A 20,889-nucleotide genomic window follows, 5' to 3' on the forward strand; every position below is an offset into this window, starting at 1 on the left:
ATTACAATGAATGCACCAGAAATGTTCAAAGAATTCCTTTGGAGATTATATTTGTGACCTTGACTGAATAGTGGCTTTCAAGGGAACTCTGAATTAAACTCACCAACTTATAATCAGGATATCTCTTTTCTCTTCTTCAGAAACTTCATCTTCATTAGACATTCTTATACCCACTAAGTCTTACTTTTATTTGCCTGAATAACATCTTCAGCAAAAGATCAAGGGCAATTCTGACTCTGTAATTTCTTTCTAGACTTTCTCTGCTACTTCCTCAGTTGTGTTTTCTATCAGGCTAGAAATCTCTGTATTAGTAGAGACCCAGTCCTCAACTCACTTCTCTCTGTTACCACTAGATAGATTCCCAGCCTTCTGATGGAACTTCTACAAATCTCTCATATTCACCAGATACACGTAAATTCCCTTTGATTTCTTGCTACCAATCCCACTTCTGTCTACAAATTCAATCTCTGTGTAGTCAACTCCCAAGGCACTGCCACATGATCTAGCAGCAAACCTTATGCAAAGAATCATTACCTTGGCTTCTAAACTTTAGCCTCCTTCTATCTTTGTATGTTGTGGTACCTTTCACTGCCTTGTACACAACTGGAATTTTATTTCCTTCCATGAAGGGGAGCATGATTTTCTTCAGCTTGCTTTTCCTCTATCCAGGATGGCTAATCTAACTTCTATACAGATTCATCTAAGTCTCTATAAAGGTGGAAGAACCAGCCTCATTGGTAAAGTGCTTGACATGCAAGTATGAAGACCTGATTTAGACACTCAGCATTCACATAAACACATCTGGGTATGGTAAGGTGTGCCTATAATCCTAGATATGTGGATACAGAATGATCCTGGGCTTGCTGGTCAACCAGCATAGCCTACTTGTCATGTGTTTGGCTAAAGAGTATGTCTCAAAATAGTAAGTGAATAGTACCTGAGGAATTGACACCTAAGGTTGTCTTCTGGCCTCCAAATGTATTTTTATACATGCGAATCTACACAAACAGACCCACACAGGCATACACAAATACACAACAATTATAGTATGATCATTGGGATTACTTACATTATCTATTTGGTTAGATGACTGAGAATTTAGGGGGCAGATAGTATACCCATATATATATATATACACATATATATATGTGTGTGTATATATATATATGCAAAAGCTCTAATGTGAGAGTTTGCAAACAGTGAATTATAACCAAAATTCAGTCAAATAATAACAATTATGCCAACAAGAAGAAATATTTATCAAACTTTTAAAATATGCTAACTACTTCATGTGGATTACCTCATGTATTCCAACTTAACAGATGAGGAAACTGAGATTCAAAGAAATTGGAGGAGTCATCCAACAATGCAGCACAGCCAGCAGATGAGAGTCAGGATTGAAGTGCACACACTGGCGGCCATTGTTCACACACAGTCCCCAGCACTGGGCTTTGAAGTGCTTTGTGACTCATTAGCAGCCATTTGACTGCACAGTTTGGCACTGAGGCTTGAACATGGGTGGGGGGCTCTTACCTCAAGCTCAAAATAGCCTGTTTGCACAAAAGGCAGGAACACCATGAAATTTATAAACTTGAAAGCACAGTTGGAGGAAGGAAGAAAGGAAAAAATCTGTAGGGAGTTTATAACTAGAAAGCCCCAATTATGATCCTATTTGTCTCAAACCTGTACTGTGTGGAGAATTACACACTTGACCCTGAACTATGACAGTCTTTATTGCCCTGGTCTCCAGTTGGGAATCCCTGAGGCATGAAAGAGAACAAACAGGATTATAAAGCATTAGGGCTGAAACAGTCTTAGGGGATGAACCTTTGGCCCAATTCCTTCATAAACCATCAAGAAAGTAAGGCCTGAACAAAACATTGGCCTGTTCAAGAAGAGAACAAACTAGAAACCAGGTCTCCTGGTGTCTAATTCTTGCTATGCTGAAGGCTTTTCATGGGAAACATTCCTATCCTTCAAGTTGAGTCACAGACACACATGACAGTAGTACCATGAGTATCTGCATCTGGGGGGATCAGAGAGGATCATATCCAGGTCTTCAGCTAAGACATACTTTTCCAGTTTTGATGCTTTTTCTCCCAGGTTCTGGCACCTTCAAGAGTGCTCTGAGATGTCCCAACTCCAGCTTTCCTTACAACAGCAGCTGTAAACTCCAGTCTCTTCTTAGGCAAAGGACCTTCTTGAGTGTGCACAAATGTGGCATTCCTCTGAGATGCCTTTCTCTTGACTCTGTTAGATCAAGTAAATAGACACAGGCACAGACAGAAGTGTGTTCTGTGCTTAGGGGAAATGAGAATGCTCCCTTGAGACAGACAGTGTGGTTGTTCTTACTGAGCCACCGAACAGGGCGAAGGTCACAGATTGATGAAGTCTATATTGGGCCTCACAGGTGAACACAAACTGGAAGATAAGCAAGATTCCTCATTTACAAACAAAAAAAAATAAACTCTATGTATATCAGGGAAGAATAGGAGGTATCTAATTGGTCCAGGTGTTTCTCACCACTCACATAAAGATAAGTGTGCCCCAAATCTTTAGTGACGCAGTTTGGATACATGCCATTTCTCCCTTATTGACACACTGGATTTCTTTTTCATTCCACTAGTTAAATAGTTAAACCTGCTGCTGTGGATTCTGGTGAGTCACACACACACCATCTCCTGCTCCACCTCCACCTGGGATTCAGAATTGGACATTGCTAGGAAACCACAAATCTCAACTCAATTTTTTTTTCCCAGCCTCAACTTCTTTCACTGACTGGATGTCATTAATTTGAGAACAAATTATTAGAAACCTGAAAAACAGTTCTGAAATGCCTGCAGATTTATGATGAAGTCATTCCACAAAAGGTCACAGGCAACCCTGCCGTAATTAAATCTTTCATTAATTTTTAAAATATACAATAACTTACAAATGCAGCATAAATTAACCAGATGACCTTGAAGAAATTATTTAGAGCACAGCTTCATCAGAAAGTGCTATGTACCAATTTCCTGAATTTGTGTTTTATGAGTAGGATTGGTCCATTTTGCATTCTTATCTTTTATTGGCTGCCAGTGGAATGTTTATCCAAAATGATGTAGTGCCAAGTGACTCCAGGCAGTGCTTAGCACAGGGAGGTGGTGGTGGATAGGTGAGACACTCCCTTCCTTTCAGTTACAGGCTCAAAGGTGGAATGAGCATAAACCACAGCATTCTTAGCATTGGTGCAAAAGCAGTTCTTCCCTTTTACTATCTAGAAGATGCTAAGTGTAGAGTTTGATAAATTATTTCCCTTTTGTTCATTATAAAGAATGTATCCTCATTATATAAACACTTAAAGAATAGAAAAATCTATAAATGAGAATATAAATCCCCACTGAAAGCACTATTTTTAATAGTGTTGGATATTTTCTTCCATTTACTGACAGTATTGTTGTCTTTCATATTCTAAGACATAAGTGATTATCAGAAACCACAGCTAGGGCTAGAATCTTCAGAGGGCAGACATATACTGAGGCCAAGGGCAGTAACTAAATACCCTTCCATCTAACTTTCTGTCTGTCCCTTATTCTTTTTCTGTCTCTGACTGCCCCTTACCCTCCAACATTACCACCACCATTGAAACCTCCAACACTGCTCTGACAATGACTTAGACAACAAATATATGTATGTATACTGTAGTTGTTGACCTTTCTTCATAGAAGACAGAAGAGGTGTGAGAATATAAGATTTCACTCAGCAGAGGATTGACTACTAATGTCCTAACTTGCCTCTAGAACTCTTAAACCATTGATTTATTAATAGTTGGCTATCAGTATACCTAGTCAAATAAAGTAATAACAAATGCTCTTGCAAGAACAGCAATATATGCACTCTGCTAAATGTCTTCTAAGAGCTCAATTTTCCCTAAAAGGCCTGGCTCCCCATATGTATTCTTGTCTCTTGCCTGGAGAAAACTGCCTTCCCTATTTCTGTGAAGAAAACAGAAAAGGATGGATTTCAAATCAAAGAAGAACAGTGTTCTGCAAAGGCCAGCCATCAGTGGGCAGCAGCTGCTGGCTTCCAAATATTCAGGCAGGATGCTTGGCTGTTGGTGTGCATCCAGGCCACCTGATTGTTTTCCCATTAGGGTGTAGATGGGATTAGTGGTAAAAGAGGTCAGCAGCTACGAGGAAAATTGTATTGAGCAAAAGTGAGACATGAACTAGATCTTAATAGAAACAGGCAGGAGGATCAACAGCAAAAACCTGCAGGCAGAGTCTATGTTGGCTGCTGAATAGTATCCGTGAGGCAGTAGAAAGAAGGGGATTCAAAGCACTGAAAATATGGAGAGAGGATGGAGTGAAAGGGAAACAGAAAGAAAGTTAAAACTACTGGAACAAACACGGCAAAGTAATAAAGCTAAAGAAAATGTCATTAATTGGAGGGGGGAGTGAGAGAGTGCTGGAGGAAACTGAGGGGTAGTAATGATGTACATACTGTACTAATGTATGAAATTCCAAAAGAAAGTTTAAATTAAAAACAATAAAGCCAAATTTTAAAACATGAGTTAAAGGAAATCATTGTCTAAACAACTTTGATTCTTTTCTCAGAACTAAGACCTTCTGTGAATTTGAATTAGAGCTAATAATGGTGACTCACAAAGTGTGGTCTTCAAACCTATTGAAACCTAAGTCAGGAGCCAAGGAATAGACTGTAAGGAAGGACAAAGGTAGATGAACAAGGAAAGATTTTAACAAGAGGAGAAAGACATAGAATTTAGAAGAGTCCTGAAAGAGAGGCAAAAGGGACAGCTTTTTTTCTTTGTGTCATTATAATGACATTATAGTTCACTGTGTAAAACCCTGAATCAAATAAAACAATAGGAGAATCAAAAATGTGTAGAAACCCAGCACCTGCTCTTAAATGGTCTCGAGTCCAGTCTAACTGCATCACTCACTGTATATCTGCTGAGGACCAATTATGCACAGGCACAATCATGCTCAGGGCTATGGAGGATGATGCTAAGATCATTGCAAACCTGTACTTCTCAGGCTGAAAGGGCTTCTCATGTAACCTTGTAGACAATGGGTATGAAAACTGATTAGAAAGTTGTGCAAAAATTTAAGTCGCATTATCAGTGAATATTCACATATTACTGATTACCATGACTCAGCAATTCCACTTCTGAGTTTGTGTGTAGATCAGAAAATGTGTTTCATTAATTTAACTGGAGGCATGTGCAAAGGTAAGGTAGTGTTTGTAAAAAGACAACACTAGAAGCAGTGTAAATGTCTACTGATAGTAGAATGCATAAATTGTGCATATTCATTCAATGACAAAATGCCATGAGCATGAAAAATGCATGAACCACATGGACAGACCCTGAGTTAGACAATAATGATAGAAATAAGCATATAAGTCACTGCTATTGCCTATTTGAATTATATACACTTTGAAAATATATAAAACAATGTGGGTACACACTAACTGAAATTACCAAAAAGTATAAAAACATATAAAAAGCTTCAACATTTATTCTAGAAGTGTCTGTGGGAAAGGAAGTAGAATGGATCTGAGAAGGGCAACAATAAGGTCAGCTCTAAATCCCAGTGACAACAAAATAATTTTCATCAATTTCAAATGATAAGTGAACAGGTACTTTGCTGTGGATGATTGATTGATAAATAAAACACTGATTGGCCAGTAGCTATGCAGGAAGTATTGGCAGGACTAGCAGAGAGTAGAAAGGAAGGAACAGGAAGGCAGAGAGAAGGAGACACCTGCTGCCGTCCAGGGAGCATCATGTAGAGGCAACAGGTAAAGCCACGGAACACATGGCGACACATAGATTAACAGAAATGGGCTTAGTATAACAGTAAGAGCTAGACAATGGTAGGCCTGAACTAATAGCCAAGCAGTTTAAATAATATAAGCATCTGTATGTTTATTTTATAAGTGGGCTAAGGGACTGCCAGGGCTTGTTGGGACCCAGAGAGAAAAACTCTAGCTACAGTACTTAGGATCTCCACATATTTCTGTATTTGTAAAATGATATTGAAAACATATAAAGTGGTTATAAAATTATAGATGCGAAATCCAAATTTCAAGTTTTACCACAGACAGGAGAGCAATTGCAGAGGACCCTGTGTTGAAATGTCCACTGGAGTGAGGGGTGCAACAGGCAATAGTATGTCCCTGCTGAAGCATTTGCCATGTTATTCTAGCATATGCTTAGATTATAGATATGTGGGCTCAATGCTGCAAAGTCTTTTAGATGTCAGGCACTTAAATAAGTATGGTAGCCCCTCCTTGTAATCACAGAATTTGAGATATAAAGCTTGAGTTTAAAGTCAATGTTGACTCCATAGTAACTTCTAGGTCAAGACACCCTGGTCTACAGAGTAAAACTATCTCAAAAACAGGCGGATAAAGGCAAAGGAAGAACAGAAGAGACCCCTATATTAATGACAAATGGGGTTTTATGACAACACTCTAAGAACCTAGAAGACAGTGTGTTAAGTGAAAAGTCCATCACAGAGAACTGGTTCCTCATAATGCTATTCACAACAGGTATCGAAAATAATCAAGCTCATAAACAGAGAGCAGAATAGTGGCTACCAGGGCTTGGGAGGAGGAGAATGGAGGATTGTTCAATGGCTATAAATATCAAGTTTCATTTATGCAGAATGACTGAGTTCTAGAAGTTCTACAACATGCTCACAGAGTGCCTAGGTCAGTAAATGGTTTTGTGTCCTTTAAACTATGTCAAGAGGGTAGATCTCATCTTAAATGTTCTTACCCCAAAACCCACAGAACATTCTTTGTAGGTTATTGATAAGGTATACATCAAAATGTATATATTAAGCAAGTACAAATTTTGGTATATAATTTATATTTCAGTAAGCTTGGAAAAGAAATGAGGCAGATTCTCAGTCATTTCATAGAAAGTATATTTTCAGTAGGGAATAGGAGACACATTTGTGAAGTGACTTCTAGGCAGAAGCAGTGTCCAATGAATTACACTTTTGACACTGTGACAAGTCAACTGAGTGAAATGAAGTTGTGGAGTAAAAAGCTATTTTAGCTCACAGTTACAGAGGCTTCAGTCTACAGTAGGCTAGCTCAATTATTTTGAGACCTGTATTGAGGCAAAAAGTACAGCAGGACAGAGGGTGTGGTGAATGAGTAAGTCATTCATTTCCTAATGGACCACAAGGAGGATAAGCAAGAGGCTAGGGGCAGGGTACATACGTTAGAATATGTGCCGAGGTCTGAATGCATCCAATGAGGCCCCTCTTCTAACATCCCTTCACCTTCTAATGAACCATCAATTTATAAATCTATGAATGGATAAGTGCATTGATGAGGAAAGAGTCCTCATGATCCAGTCACTTCTCAAAAACACCACAAGCTGGAGGCCATGCCTTTATGATAGCACATGGGCCACTCAGAGAGAAGCCTCATGCAATCACAACACTGTCAAAAGCTGAGATGGTGTTTTTAAGAGAATCAGCCTGGACGAAGTTCCCAGTGCAGCCTTGTTCAAGGGTCACTCCACAACCTGAGGGATACATCTGTTTTAATTTGCCTACAATGTTTTAAATGTTAAAAAGAGTGAAAACAAATTAAAAAATATATTTTATGGCACATGAAAACTGTTTGTAATTTGATTTTTTTTAGTGAGTTTTGATTGGCGCCCACTGATTGCTATTGGTCTCTGTTGTCTGTAGCTATCTTCATGAAATGAATTGGGGCAGCTGAACTGCAGCAATAGAGAGACCAGAGCCAGCAAAGCCTGACTTCTTTACTGTCTGGAGAAAAGTTTTTTGACATCTACTCTAGTCTGCTAAAGTTTTCCCTCAAGGTGGCTCATTATTGGAGCATTAAATTTTGGAAACTGAAACCATCTGTGTGTGTGTGTGTGTGTGTGTGTGTGTGTGTGTGTGTGTGTGTGTGTGTGTGTGTGTATACATGTGTGTACATGTATGCCAAAGCTGGAGAAAAACCTCAAATGCCATCTTCATGCTCGACCAATACAGGGTCTCCCATTTACTTTTATTTTTTTTTATTTTAATTTTTTTTCATTTATCATATCAACCACAATTCCTCCTCCCTCTCCTCCTCCCTCCACCCTCTGCTTTTCCCCCACCCCACCCCCTATTCACTCAGAGAGGGTAAGGCCTCCCATGAAGAGTCAACAAAGCCTGGCATGTCAAGTTGAGGCAGGGCCAGGCCCCTCCCCCCTGCATCAAGGCTAAGCAAACTGACTCTTCCACTTACTTTTAAATACCTGAGTAGTCTAGGACACCTAGCCAGTGAGCCCCAAGAATTCTCCTTTATCAGCCTCTCTTCCAGTGGGCTTACATGTGCACAGTGCCCTGTTAGCTATTTATGTGGGTTATGGACATCAAACCCAGGTTTTTGTTCTTGCAGTGTAAGCACTTTGCCAAGTGAACCATGTCTGGAACCCTACAGATATCTCTAATGCCCCTTGATGGGGGTTGTTTCTCTTCAGCCTCACATCCAGGTGAGGAAACCGGACTTCAAAGGGATATTGAGCAAGGGGTAATGTGAGTGGTGAATGCTGTCTCTTGAGATGGAGTTTTAATAAGCACAGATGGAAATCTATTGGTTAAAACAACCCTTTTCTTTTCAGGCTGTTGCCAGCTCCCAGTGTGATGTGGAAGCCCCAGTATCCCAGCATTCAGCTCTTGAGTCCCTTACCCAAACAGAAGCTTGGTCTCTGAGTGGTGAGAAGCCTAGTAATAATCTGAAGACTGGGAATCAAGCCACAGCGTGAAAAGCTATGACTGAGGGGTTTCACTGGATTTGGTGATTACTCGAATGACTTACTTTGGGCAAAGTAAAATCAGGCTCTTCCAGCGAACAACAGAAAATTGAAAAACAGATCAATGGGAACAGCTCTGGTTCATTTCCAGAGACTTTATCGGATACAGTTACTAGACACTAAACAATGCATTCGCAGCTTAGAGCTGGGCCTCCACGTCCTGCTCTAGCTATACATACTTTGGAGTATGTTCCTGGCTGAGCATGTGGCTACTGGCTCTTCAGTAGAAAAGAGGTCTCTGCTTCTATTCAAACGTCTGCAGCTTTGGGGTTTGCATAATTTTCTAGGCAAACTGTTATCGCTCCCCTTCACTTTGACTATTAGTTCTGCTAGTAGAACAATGGATCAGAGATTTATGCCAATTAGAGTGGGATTTACAAAGGGAGTCAGCAAGACAGTGGAGTCTAGCCAATTTGCTGAAGGCATCTGTAGCCTCTCCTACTTTGCAGCCTCTTTTTGACAGGCCAGGCACATTCTTACCTCTCCCTGTTTGCTCAGACTGTGCCATCCACCTGTAATGACTTAGCCCTTGTCTCTGCATAGCCAAGAAGCCCTTTGTAACTATTCTGCCTTTCATCACTTGTTTGATATCCAAAGGCAAGTACAATTTGCCTTACATCTTCCCTTTTAATTAGTCCCTAATTCTTTCACGCTTTCATCATATTCTTTTTCAAACATACTGTGAATTAAAATTCAGGGATGGGTCTTTGTTAGCTTAGGAGGAGGTAAGCACAGAGGGGCACTCATCAATATATACTAAGTCATTAGCATCCCAACCCTTTCTTACAAACCATAGTGGTTCCTTATTGGACAAAACTTACAGATTTCTAGTATCTTCCTCTATTTGATCTCACAGTCTTTGCTCTTATGTTGTCTGTCTTGAACATTTCTCTGAGCTTCAGCATCCTCATTTGCTCAGGGATGATAATCCTATCTACACTGCCAGATGCTGGGGGTTTCCAATGAAATCACATTTGAGAAAGCACCTCATGGCAATATCTGGCCCAGAGAAGAGGAGGGGTGTGTGCAAACTGGCTATAAATCTTGGCTAGATTCTTGAAGATTGGGCTGAAATCTCCCAGATGCTTTTCTGCCTGTTCCCAGAAGTAACTGAGATTTTTCAAGAGAAATTCTACAATTCTTGCCTTAAATGTCTTTTTTTCAATCTGAGAGGCTGAGTAGCCCTCTGTAGTCCCTGTAAAAGATCAGCTAAATAACAGCCGATTGGTTCCAAATTTTCCTATTAGTAAGAAAAATAAAATACAGTATTGAGGATGTGGCAAAGAAGCTTTTCCATCTGATTCTTTGTCTGAGCCAAGAGAAAAAGAGCTTCCCTTAAGGTGTTATTTTGGAGGGCAAACAACCTTTCATAAAAGTGGTGGACCAAAGGGGCCAAGTGCTCTAGCATCCACAGGCATCCCATCACCTCAAGAGCCTCTGCCTGAGATCACAATAGGCACTCTGGCATGTCAATCAACCAGTGTATCCTCAGCCTTAAGTAATAAGAATGGTCATATTTCATTGTGAATTAGGCTAGACTAGATGGCTGCTGTCAAAGTTACCAGGGAGATGTTGAAATAATAACATCTGAAATGACAATAGAAAAAAGAACAATAAAGGCAAGCAAATCACAAACCTCCGTGCTGGGCATTGTCTTGTCTCCCCCATGCATATTCCCCAGAAGATATACAATGTAGAACTGGACAGATTCTCACAGGAGGGATCACAAACCATTCCCCATGGAGTTCTCACTCACCAGCTGCCCTGTTCTACCCTTATGTCATTCTATTGGCATTTTGTTGTATTCACACACACACAACTCTGCTCAGAGAGCAGATACAACTAGTTTGATTCCAACCCAACCACCAGACACTGCTACATCCTAATCTTTAAATGACAGAAATCCTGGGGGTATATAATTCATTTTATAAAAATTCCAGGGCTATGGGCCAGACCAGTCATAAAGACCACAACACAGTTCTGATTCTTGTGACTCACAGGCTTATTCATTCATTCAATAATTCATTTACCCAATAAGTATACATAGCTAAATTCTGTGTTAGTACAAAACTGATAAATACAATTAACACTCAAGAGATATAATGTAGAAACATCTTTCCTAATAGGAACTTAACTTAATCTCCCATTTTGTTTGTATGTGCATGCGTGTGCGCGTGCGTGCGTACATGAGTGCGTGCATGCGTGTGCATGTGTGTGTGTTGTGAAGTCTTCACATCCTTACGCTTACCTCCTGGCTTAGGAGCCAGAGTCCCCTGATAACTAGTGTATCTACACTTACTCCCATCACTCTGCCCTGAGATCTCCTTAAAGGGAGAGCATTGCTTTAACATTTTTATCTTCTAAGATCCGACAGACTGTGACATATATTGCACCCATGGAGTGTTTTAAATGAAAAAACTATTAAACATAAAATTTTGCAAATCAAGATGAAAATCAACAGCACCACAATGTAGCCTCTTTGTCCATGGTCATCAGTAAGCTACAATGAGGTTAACAGTGAGTTCACAGAATTCAAGCATTCTGTTTCATTAGTAAAGTTCAATGGCAAGGGGAAGAACCCTTGTCCCCAAATCTACTCCTTATTCTCACAATTCCAAAAGAATATATAACTTTTGAATTCTATTTGCATTCTGTGAAATTAAAACACTAATTGGCCTTAGTAAACCAGTTAGGTTAAAAGTCTTTTCAAACCTGAAATGGAAACAGATGGAGCATCCTGGTAACGATACTAGGCCTTCTCCCTGTTCTAAACATCCCAAAACTCTATATTATTCCCCACATAAGAGAAACTCTTATTTAATTAAAATTTAAAAACAGTAGTATGTTATTTCCCTCAAGTTCTGGTAGGAAACAAGAGTACTGGCAATAGACTGTATTGTTTTTGGAGTCTCTTGGATTCCCTGACCAACAATTCAGAGAGGTGGCCCATGCCTGCCTGGCACTAGGCTTCTCCTCCTCCTCCTCCTCCTCCTCCTCCTCCTCCTCCTCCTCCTTCTTTTTTTTTTTGATAAATTATGGCTTCTAAGAGGAACATCATCTAAAACCAAGATCTATATATGTAATTAGTTTTTAGAAAGCTTATAAAATGGTAGGATTCCAAGTGGCCCTTTCAAATAAACTTAGTGTTGTTTATCCCACACCACCTGATTTACTCTCCAATCTCTCTTTCCCACTTAAATCTTACCCCTTAAGTTATTCCTCTTCTCCACTTTATACTAGTATTCTCTATCTCCTTCCTCCTTTAGCTCTTCCTCCTCCTCCCCTCCTCCAATGATCTCTTTCTAATTTTCTAACTTCTATCGGTACTCCAAGTTGTACATCCAAATCTAAACCTCCCAAGTTAAACCCGTATGTAACAGATAACATGTGTTGTTTGCTTGTAGGGTCTAAGTTACCTCATTCAGCATATTTTCCACGTTTCACATTTGCTTGCTTCATTTGAGTGACAGGTCTTGGGGAAATCAAGGCAGTACTGATCTAGGAGCCTCTTACCTGATGGTAAGAATTCAAAAGTGGCCAGGCGGTGGTGGCACACACCTTTAATCCTAGTACTGGGGAGGCAGAGCCAGTTGGATCTCTATGAATTCAAGGCCAGTCGGGGCTACAGAGGAGATCCAGGACAGGCACCAAAACTACACAGAGAAACCCTGTCTCGAAAAAACAAACAAACAAACAAAAAATTCAAAAGTGCCAGAAACTGTTATGCAGCTTCCAAAGTAGAAAAGTTCTGTCCAGCTATCAGCCCTGTACAGTACAATAATTAATGGTCTGCTTAGATATTCTCGTTTGTTCAACAGTGGCACAAATGTCTTAGCTGCAACCAACATCTCTCTGATTAGATGTAAGGACTATAAACTAGAAGGGAACTCATGCCTAGTTCTTTAAACTTAGCCAGAAACTCTTGGCTGGAGAGGTCACAGGCAAACTACAAAGGAGAACTTACTACTTTGAGTTGGCTAAGTTGATACAGTAGTCAACTGCCTTATAAATATTTAATTTTATACCTGTAGATTACGCTTCTTTTTGCAGCGAATGGAGGTAAATACAGAGAATAAGACTGACCAAAGTGAAGAGAATTGGGGACTATGGAATGCTCGTCCCAAAATGGGACATTTATATTACACACACACACACACACACACACACACACACACACACACACACACTTCAATTCTCAGGAAACATCCGTGAAGAGGAGAGTAGAAATGGACTTAGAAGACTATCGAGATTTAGTGTCTTCTAAACATGGCAGGGCTATTGAACTCTCACCAGCTGTGGTAGCCTATACAAAGACCTGCACAAAATCAAGCTGGTTGACAATCCAGCATGACAAGAGGAAGGACTCACAGCCCCACCACTAGATAAGGAAATACAAGGCAGTAGACAAGCTGCTAGCAGAGGGAGAGTCAGTTTTCTTCAGTGATACAGCTCCTGATAGGTTGCCTATTCATTGGTGGACAGCCTTATATCCGTAGACACACAAGCAGCATCGAGTGGACCCATTGAATTATGTTTCAAAAAATTAAAAGGAAAAAGTAGAATACATGAAGTTGGGAGAGATGTGTGTAGGGGTTCTCAGAAAATTAGAGGTAAGGAGCAAGGGATGGCTATGACCAAAACACACTGTATTCAAGTATGTAGTTCTCAAATAATAAGTAAAAATTTTAAAAAGTTTATAGCAAGAACTAAAAATCGGTTGTTTGTTTTGATGAATGCTTCTAAGACTCATCTTAATTTCATTAGACAAGTATGTTTTTCACTCCCCACCTCTTATATTGAATAACCATGCTGCATATTTGAAGTATCTTCATAGGCAAGACAGAAGAGGTACCAAAGCTCTGCTGTATCCTCAAAGAAAGGAAGGATGACAGAACACTATCTCATCCTTTCAGTAAGTACTTTTGTTCTGAGTTCAGTCTCCCTTCATACTCATGTAACAAGCTCAACTCCACATAAAGGACAAGATTATTGACATTTAAGATTATGAGTACACAACATTTAAACTGCATCCTAAATCCAGAGAATACCTGGCCATTGACGGATTAGTGTGTATATGGTATTGTTCAAAGCTATGCCCAACAGAATCATGCAATAAGTTCAAATTGGTCTCACAAAAGAGTGTGCAGGATACCTTAAGCTATGAGCTAAAGATAAGCAAAATAGGCAAGTTTCTTGACAAATGAAAAAAAGGAATGGCCAAATTTGGGGCCACTGGCCAAGATTCTAAGGCCATGTCAGACTTGAACTGGGAAATCCATGAAGCCTGGCTTGAATGCTGTCAGGAGGCAGCTTATACAGCCTCTTGAATGCAGGTGCTTATACCCTGTAGAACTTACAACCAGAACCCAACCTTTGTGCTGAGTCACATTAGGGAAAGTCCTACAAAGACAAAAGCTCTCTGTTTTATTCCTAATGAGTAAGTAAAGGATGGGGAGTAATTTGAGAAAGTCAGCTCATGTACCAAAATCTTCAAACAAGTGTTGAAGTGAGGGATAGAAGTGTTCCTAGTATTTTATTCACTTCCTGGAATTCCTGACAAAAATATAAATCTTTGACACAGTATTCTGGGTTCCAAAGCAGAGTCATTGGCCCATCTTATTTATTTAAGTAATAGGATAAAGTTGAGATATTTTTTCTGAATTGTCCATTTGAATAATAACTGGTACATACTAGGTGCTGTCATTTTTTTTTCCCCTGAGCAGCAAGCTCTGGAGGAAATCTTTATTCACACCATACAACAGCCATCTCCAGAAAAGTTGTATTATAGCACAATTCCAATGTAAAAATTAGTCATGGATGTATTCTATTCCCTATCTTGGTTGACCTGTAGCAGTTCTATGTAGGGATTGATATCTGACCATTCAATTCTGACCAGAGTGGTAGGCTGGGTCCAAGTTGGACACTGAGAAGGTACTTACATGTGAATGCCAAATTTCTCAAATACATCATAGACTTAATTTTCTATGCTGTTCAGTTTGAGGTAAAGGGAATGGATGCTTCCTCGTCTTTAAATCTGTTTGAAATTTCGCTGGTCAATTAGGAGATTAGTCTCTGTGATCCTGTCAGTAGCTATAATGGTTGATGAGTGTAAATATAAACATTTCCATTTCATAGATGAGGAAAGTCTGGACCTGAGAAGAAATGATTTCTTATTGTATTCCCCAGGAAAGTACTGAGTCTACAGGTGAAGGAGAACAGAGGTCTTCAGTCTCTTCTCTGCCACAGTAAAGAAGTACTCACGTCATGATGTGGGTCTCTACTCCTGCCTCCACCAAGGCCCCATCCACGAAGAGAGGCAGCAATGTGAAACCATATTTGTTCCAGGAGTGGCCCTCATCAAAACTCACCCTGAGGCAGAAACAAATACATGGAAGACAGCTGAAAATAAAGTCACAATCTTTGACCACCATACTTTAGGTTATTAAAGTTTCCTCTGTATCTTGCTATCTGGCAATTTGGATTAGCAATCCTTAATCAACAGCATCTCCCTATATTATAAGATTTGATCAAAATTGCTTTTCCCAGAACAGACAGAATGGCACCAGACCTGTAGAAATATTTCAGCACATTAGAATTGAGGAAACACACACACACACACACACACACACACACACACACACACACACACACACACAGAGTCAGGCAGGCATGTGTGTCCAGGAGGGCTCAGAGGATGGAGTGTCACATTTCAAATACTAAGAATGAAACTGAAGGTTCAATTTACAGCACAATCAATTCAGCCCTTGGAATTTCTGACACAGATAAATTGAGTATTGTGGGTGTGCCCTTTAGGAAGGGTGTGTGTGTGTGTGTGTGTGTGTGTGTGTGTGTGTGTGTGTGTGTGTGTCTTTTAGATCAAACTTCAAAAAAAGCAATTTCCTATTTGCTCAGAATGGATGTTGAGACTATTCCACCTTCCAATGTCACCTTAAAAGGCTTGTAGGTATGGCTAGTAAGTGTCTGAACTGCTATGAGATGTCCTATTCCATCTTTTGTCCAAGGATAAGACAGGCCTGGTCCTTTGTGGATGCAGACCATGCACCTCTTTAAAGAATACTTTTACTGATTCCATATGCTTGCTTCCTTCTCTTTCTTGATAATATCAAGTACCTCTCTATATCTTGATTAAAGCAGAGGATATAGCCCAAAGATGTGTGCTTGGCTTCTTCATCCTCTAAGATCCTTCTTGTCCTTTCAGGTTCTTAAATCTTCTCTAGATACAAAATACAATTCTTTGAACCTCCTCCTATATAAGGGTCTTCTCCTATATTCAGGTATTCAGGACTTTAAGCTCTCAGAGGTTAGGAAACACGATCTTTTTATTCTCTGAATGACCTCTTGACACCTCACATATGAATCTTTTTTACATGCTTCTTCCTTTATATTATATATCATTTCAGAAAATGTGTTTGACTCTTACTAAACTGTGAACTTTTTGAGGTCAAGGACCCTTCCACTTATCTTCATAGCCCCAATACTTATCAGGGCTATGGAAGTGTTAAATGGATAGATGCATGAAAAAGGAAAGGAATATGAAAGGCCCTCTTTGATCCATCCACTCAGTTTTTCCAGTATGATTTTAATTGACTTCCATACACTGGTTCTAGGAATCACCTTTCCATTAACAACAGAAACCTGCTCCATCCCTCCTTTGTTTACTTTTTAATCTCTCTATTCTACAGTTAATTCCCCTCTGTGTTCCTATCTTATCTTTTTTTCCAAACACACAGATTAAAAATAGTACTGGTATCCTGGAGCTCCACCTGGGGCTCAGCCGTGGATCTCTGCATCTGCTTCCATCAGACACTGGATGAGAGTTCTATCATGATAGCCAGGATGTTCGGCCATCTGATCACCAGAGCAGGTCAGCTCAAGCACTCTCTCAACCATTGCCAGTAGTCTACAGTGGAGGTATCTTTGTGGATTTCTGGGGACCTCTCTAGCACTCTGCTTCTTCCTATTCCCCCGAGTCTTCATTCATCATGGTATCTCCCTCTCCATTCTCCCACTCTGCTCCTGATCCAGTTGGGACCTCCCTCTCCCCTAAGCTCTCTTTCTCCCCGACCCTTGCCCTCCATTACCCCTCACCCCCAGTTTGCTCATGTAGATCTCATCTATTTCTCTGTTATTGGGGGATCCCTGTGTCTTTCTTAGGGTCCTCTTTACTAGGTAGCCTCCCTGGAGTTGTGAGTTTCAGTCTGGTTATCCTTTGCTTTACATGCCAGGGCCTGTCCTTGGTGCATGGGCTGGCTTTTTGGAGCCTGGGGCCTATGCTGGGACACTTTGCTCAGTCTTGGTATAAGGAGGAGGGGACTGGACCTTCCTGGGCTGAGTCTACCAGGCTGGGCTGACTCCCCAGGGGAGACCTTGCCTTGGAGGAGGTGGGAATGGGGGGTGGGTTGAGGGGGAGGGCTGGGGGGGTGGGAAGACACAGGAATCTGTGGCTGATATGTGAAATTAAGTTAATTATAAAATAAAAATACTATAAAAATTGTACTGGGGATAATATCTTAACCCATCTAGGGTAGTCAGTCTGACAACAAGGCTTAGGTTGATGGTACATCTTGATCCACAGTCATAAAAGAAAAGTGATCATGTTGTCAAGAAGTTTTTATGAATTCCTAAATTATCATCTTCTATTTTGAATTTTAAGGGCTCGGTTAATTCAGCCATTTTTAAAAAATTAAGTTGAAGGCTAAACTAGTGCAAAAGAAGGCGGGGAGACCTGAACTGTGTGAAAATAGCATGATTCCAGCTTCCTTGCTTTTGTATTTCAGAATTTCCTACAATAATAAGGGCAGTTTTAGAATTTCCCATGACCACTAACTAGTTATCTCTGTCTGGTAGTCCCAGGGGTTAAGGTTTTGTGATGTCTCTTTTTCAAGCCTGTTTGTTGATATGACTTTAAACAGATTGGTTGTTGTTTTCACAGAATAATGCCAACCTGAGTTCAAGGCTTCACCAAGAATTTCCTCACTGATAAAGATGAGCTAGCAACATGTGCAGAGCCAGCTTCAATGAGTGCCACCTGCACCTCAAGATGAGAGGGGCCCTCTGCTCATACATTCACCAACAGGGCATAGGGCAACTATTTTTACTTTATACAGAGAAGAAGACACCGTGAGGCAGATGATGAGGTCACATCATACTCTCAGAATCAAGATAGAAGCTTCAAGACAAAGCTAAGTACAAATGGAGAAAGAAACCGGAGAAGACTGAAGCCCCACTATGTGGAATAATCTCCAATGAAGAATCTGCTGCACAGGCTAGAGTGAAGAATGGCATCAGCACATACCCAAAGACAAGCCCAGAAAGGACAGGCAGCCTATGCAAGTAGAGTTCAAGGATGTCATAATGGAAGCAAGTGCAGAGTCTCCAGGGGCAAAACGAGGATGGAGTCCAATGACACTCATTTATGATCCAGGGGATTCTTGGAAGGCCACAATTGTGCCATGTGGGTGTTTCCTGAGAAGAGTGATTTCTAATACTTGGCTGTTTCAGGCTGAAGTTGTTATAAGGAATAAAAGTCCTGAAAGAAACTCCAGAAAACACAATAAAAAAATCTTAATATCCTTGCTACAAGAACATTGGGCCTAGACTGCAAATCAGTGATGGTTGGGACTTTGTAAATACTCTGAGATAATTGCATTGAATGTCATCCCCAACGGATTCTCATTTGCTTCCTCCTATCAATAGCTCATTAATGTCCATGCCAAAGAAAATGGGAATCCCATATTAAGTCTATAGGTGAAATTGAAACCAGTGAGATTGCCAATAGTTAAGAAGAAAGTGAAATTCTGAATGACTTCCAAATAATGGCAACACAGGAAATCAGATAGAAAATGAAATAAATTCCCCTGATCAAATAGTTCATGTTTATTGTGTGCCTGAGCTAGCTGTGTCCTCAGTCATAACTCTACAGCAGTATTTCCAGAGAGGAGAGTGAAGCAATTGATAGTTAATTTGAGGAGACAAACAATATACCAATAAACTGATATAAAAACAAGAGTTAGAAATGATTCATGATAATGTAAAGTGATTTGCTAATGACTAAAAGTACTACCCCTAGGAAGTGATTAAATGGAGATCTGAAATGAAAATAAAGAAGAAGATATGCAGATATGGAAGGGGGGGATATGACAGAGGAAACATCTCATGTGAAGTGGACCTGCTCTCCAGACAGAAAGATGGTCAATGGTTATAGCAGAATGGAAAGCAGAAGTAGAATCTGCAGACAGGACAGAATTCAGTCAGAGAGGACTTTGCCTCCAGATGAAATTTGAGAGATATGACATGATCCAAACTTTAAAAAACAAATTTTACATCTGTGTGGTGAATAGGTTGTCAGAACTCAAAGTGGATGCAAGTAGATGAATGGCAAGACCACATAAGAAATGGACTTGGCTAAGAGTTACCATGGAGAACAGACACAGAAATGAAAAGATTTTAGATACTTTTAGAGGTAAAGTCAATAGGATTTGGTAATGAGATATATACAGGCTGAATAAACATAAATCAATTATGGAAGATATTGTTGGTGAAATTTCAACAATCAAAAGAGAAAAAATGGGGAGTTCAGAAGACACAGCAATTTGGTTTACTGTTTTCCGTTTTGGTCCATGCTTAGATTCTTTATAGTTTCCATTTTGTGTCATCATCAAAAAGAACTTTGGACAGACAGATCTGGCTTTCTGGCAGGGATGTGATTTATAAGGTAGGGTCAACTTAAAAGTGGAATAGTTAGAGACTGGAGAGATGTCTCATTTTAAGACCACTGGCTGCTCTTCCATAAGACACCATTTCAATTCCCAGCATCCAAAGGCACCAGGCACACATATGGAACATAGACACATATGCTGTGGGATGGTCTGTATGTCAAGTGTGTTGCTGATTGGCCAATAAATAAATCACTGATTGGCCAGTGGCCAGGCAGGAAGTATAGGCGGGACAAGGAGGAGAATAAAGCTGGGAAGTGGAAGGCTGAGTCAGAGAGACACTGCCAGCTGCCACGATGACAAACAGCAGGTGAAGATGCCAGTAAGCCACGAGCCACGTGGCAAGGTATAGATTTATAGAAATGGATTAATTTAAGCTGTCAGAACAGTTAGCAAGAAGCCTGCCATGGCCATACAGTTTGTAACCAATGTAAGTCTCTGTGTTTACTTGGTTGGGTCTGAGCGGCTGTGAGACTGGCAGGTGAGAGAGATTTGTCTTGACTGTGGGCCAGGCAGGAAAACTCTAGCTACACATATATGCAGGCAAAATACCCATATACATAAAATGAAATAATATAATATAAAAATAGGTAGGATGTGGAACAAAAGAGAAAAAAGCTGAAGAAAGGGTAAGATTAACTAGTGAAATAATGAGTTCAGGCAAAAGGATCTGCATTCCTTGTCAATCACAAGTTAAGTATTATCCAACAATGGTAATACTACAAAAGCTGAGCAAGCCACAAAGTCTAATAAGTTCCTGTAGACTGCATGCACAAGAAAGGAAACAATGCTTCTGCAGTATCTTAAATACTATGTTCAATTTCAATCATAGTTCCCCTTTTTTAAAGACCTGTCAATTAGTGTGATTTAAGGTGAAAGACAAACTGGCCTGGAGACAGATTATATGAATTTTATACAGCATGGTTAGTAAAAGAAAAAAAAGAAGATGGAGACTGAATTAATTACCATTTCATTTTAACTTATTCTTTAGTAAGGAGATTTCCACGTATTAAAAAGAATCCCCTGGTTATTCACTACAAAAACAAGATAATGCCCATGAATAAATTTAGAAAGAATATAGTTAGATACATAGACCTATCAGTTTTTAAGACTATAGATAGAATAAGGGAACATAATTTTCCATTCCAGTGATACTACTAAAAAGAATAGTCTAATGTTTGCATACAGAATGTAAGTTGCTTTGGTAAACAGTGTATCCCAGCTCCTGTAGTAGTGCTGGATGTATATAACAAGCAATCAATGAATACATATGGGGCAAATGAACAAACCGGTAATATTTTCTTGAGTTGCATATTTATA

General features: G+C 39.9%; 1 protein-coding gene across 1 annotated transcript in view; it reads right to left on the reverse strand.

Moving 5' to 3' along the window:
* Positions 1 to 20,889, reverse strand: part of Sorcs3 (sortilin related VPS10 domain containing receptor 3) — a 645,896-nt gene that overhangs the window by 64,253 nt on the left and 560,754 nt on the right. The window contains exon 14 of the mRNA XM_052760015.1: positions 15,095 to 15,202. Coding sequence (XP_052615975.1) covers positions 15,095 to 15,202 — 108 coding nt within the window. The remainder of the gene's footprint in view (positions 1 to 15,094; positions 15,203 to 20,889) is intronic.

Source organism: Peromyscus californicus, unplaced genomic scaffold, assembly GCF_007827085.1.
Source record: "Peromyscus californicus insignis strain IS unplaced genomic scaffold, ASM782708v3 Scaffold_4__1_contigs__length_199733344, whole genome shotgun sequence".
NCBI classification, from domain to species: Eukaryota; Metazoa; Chordata; class Mammalia; order Rodentia; family Cricetidae; genus Peromyscus; species Peromyscus californicus.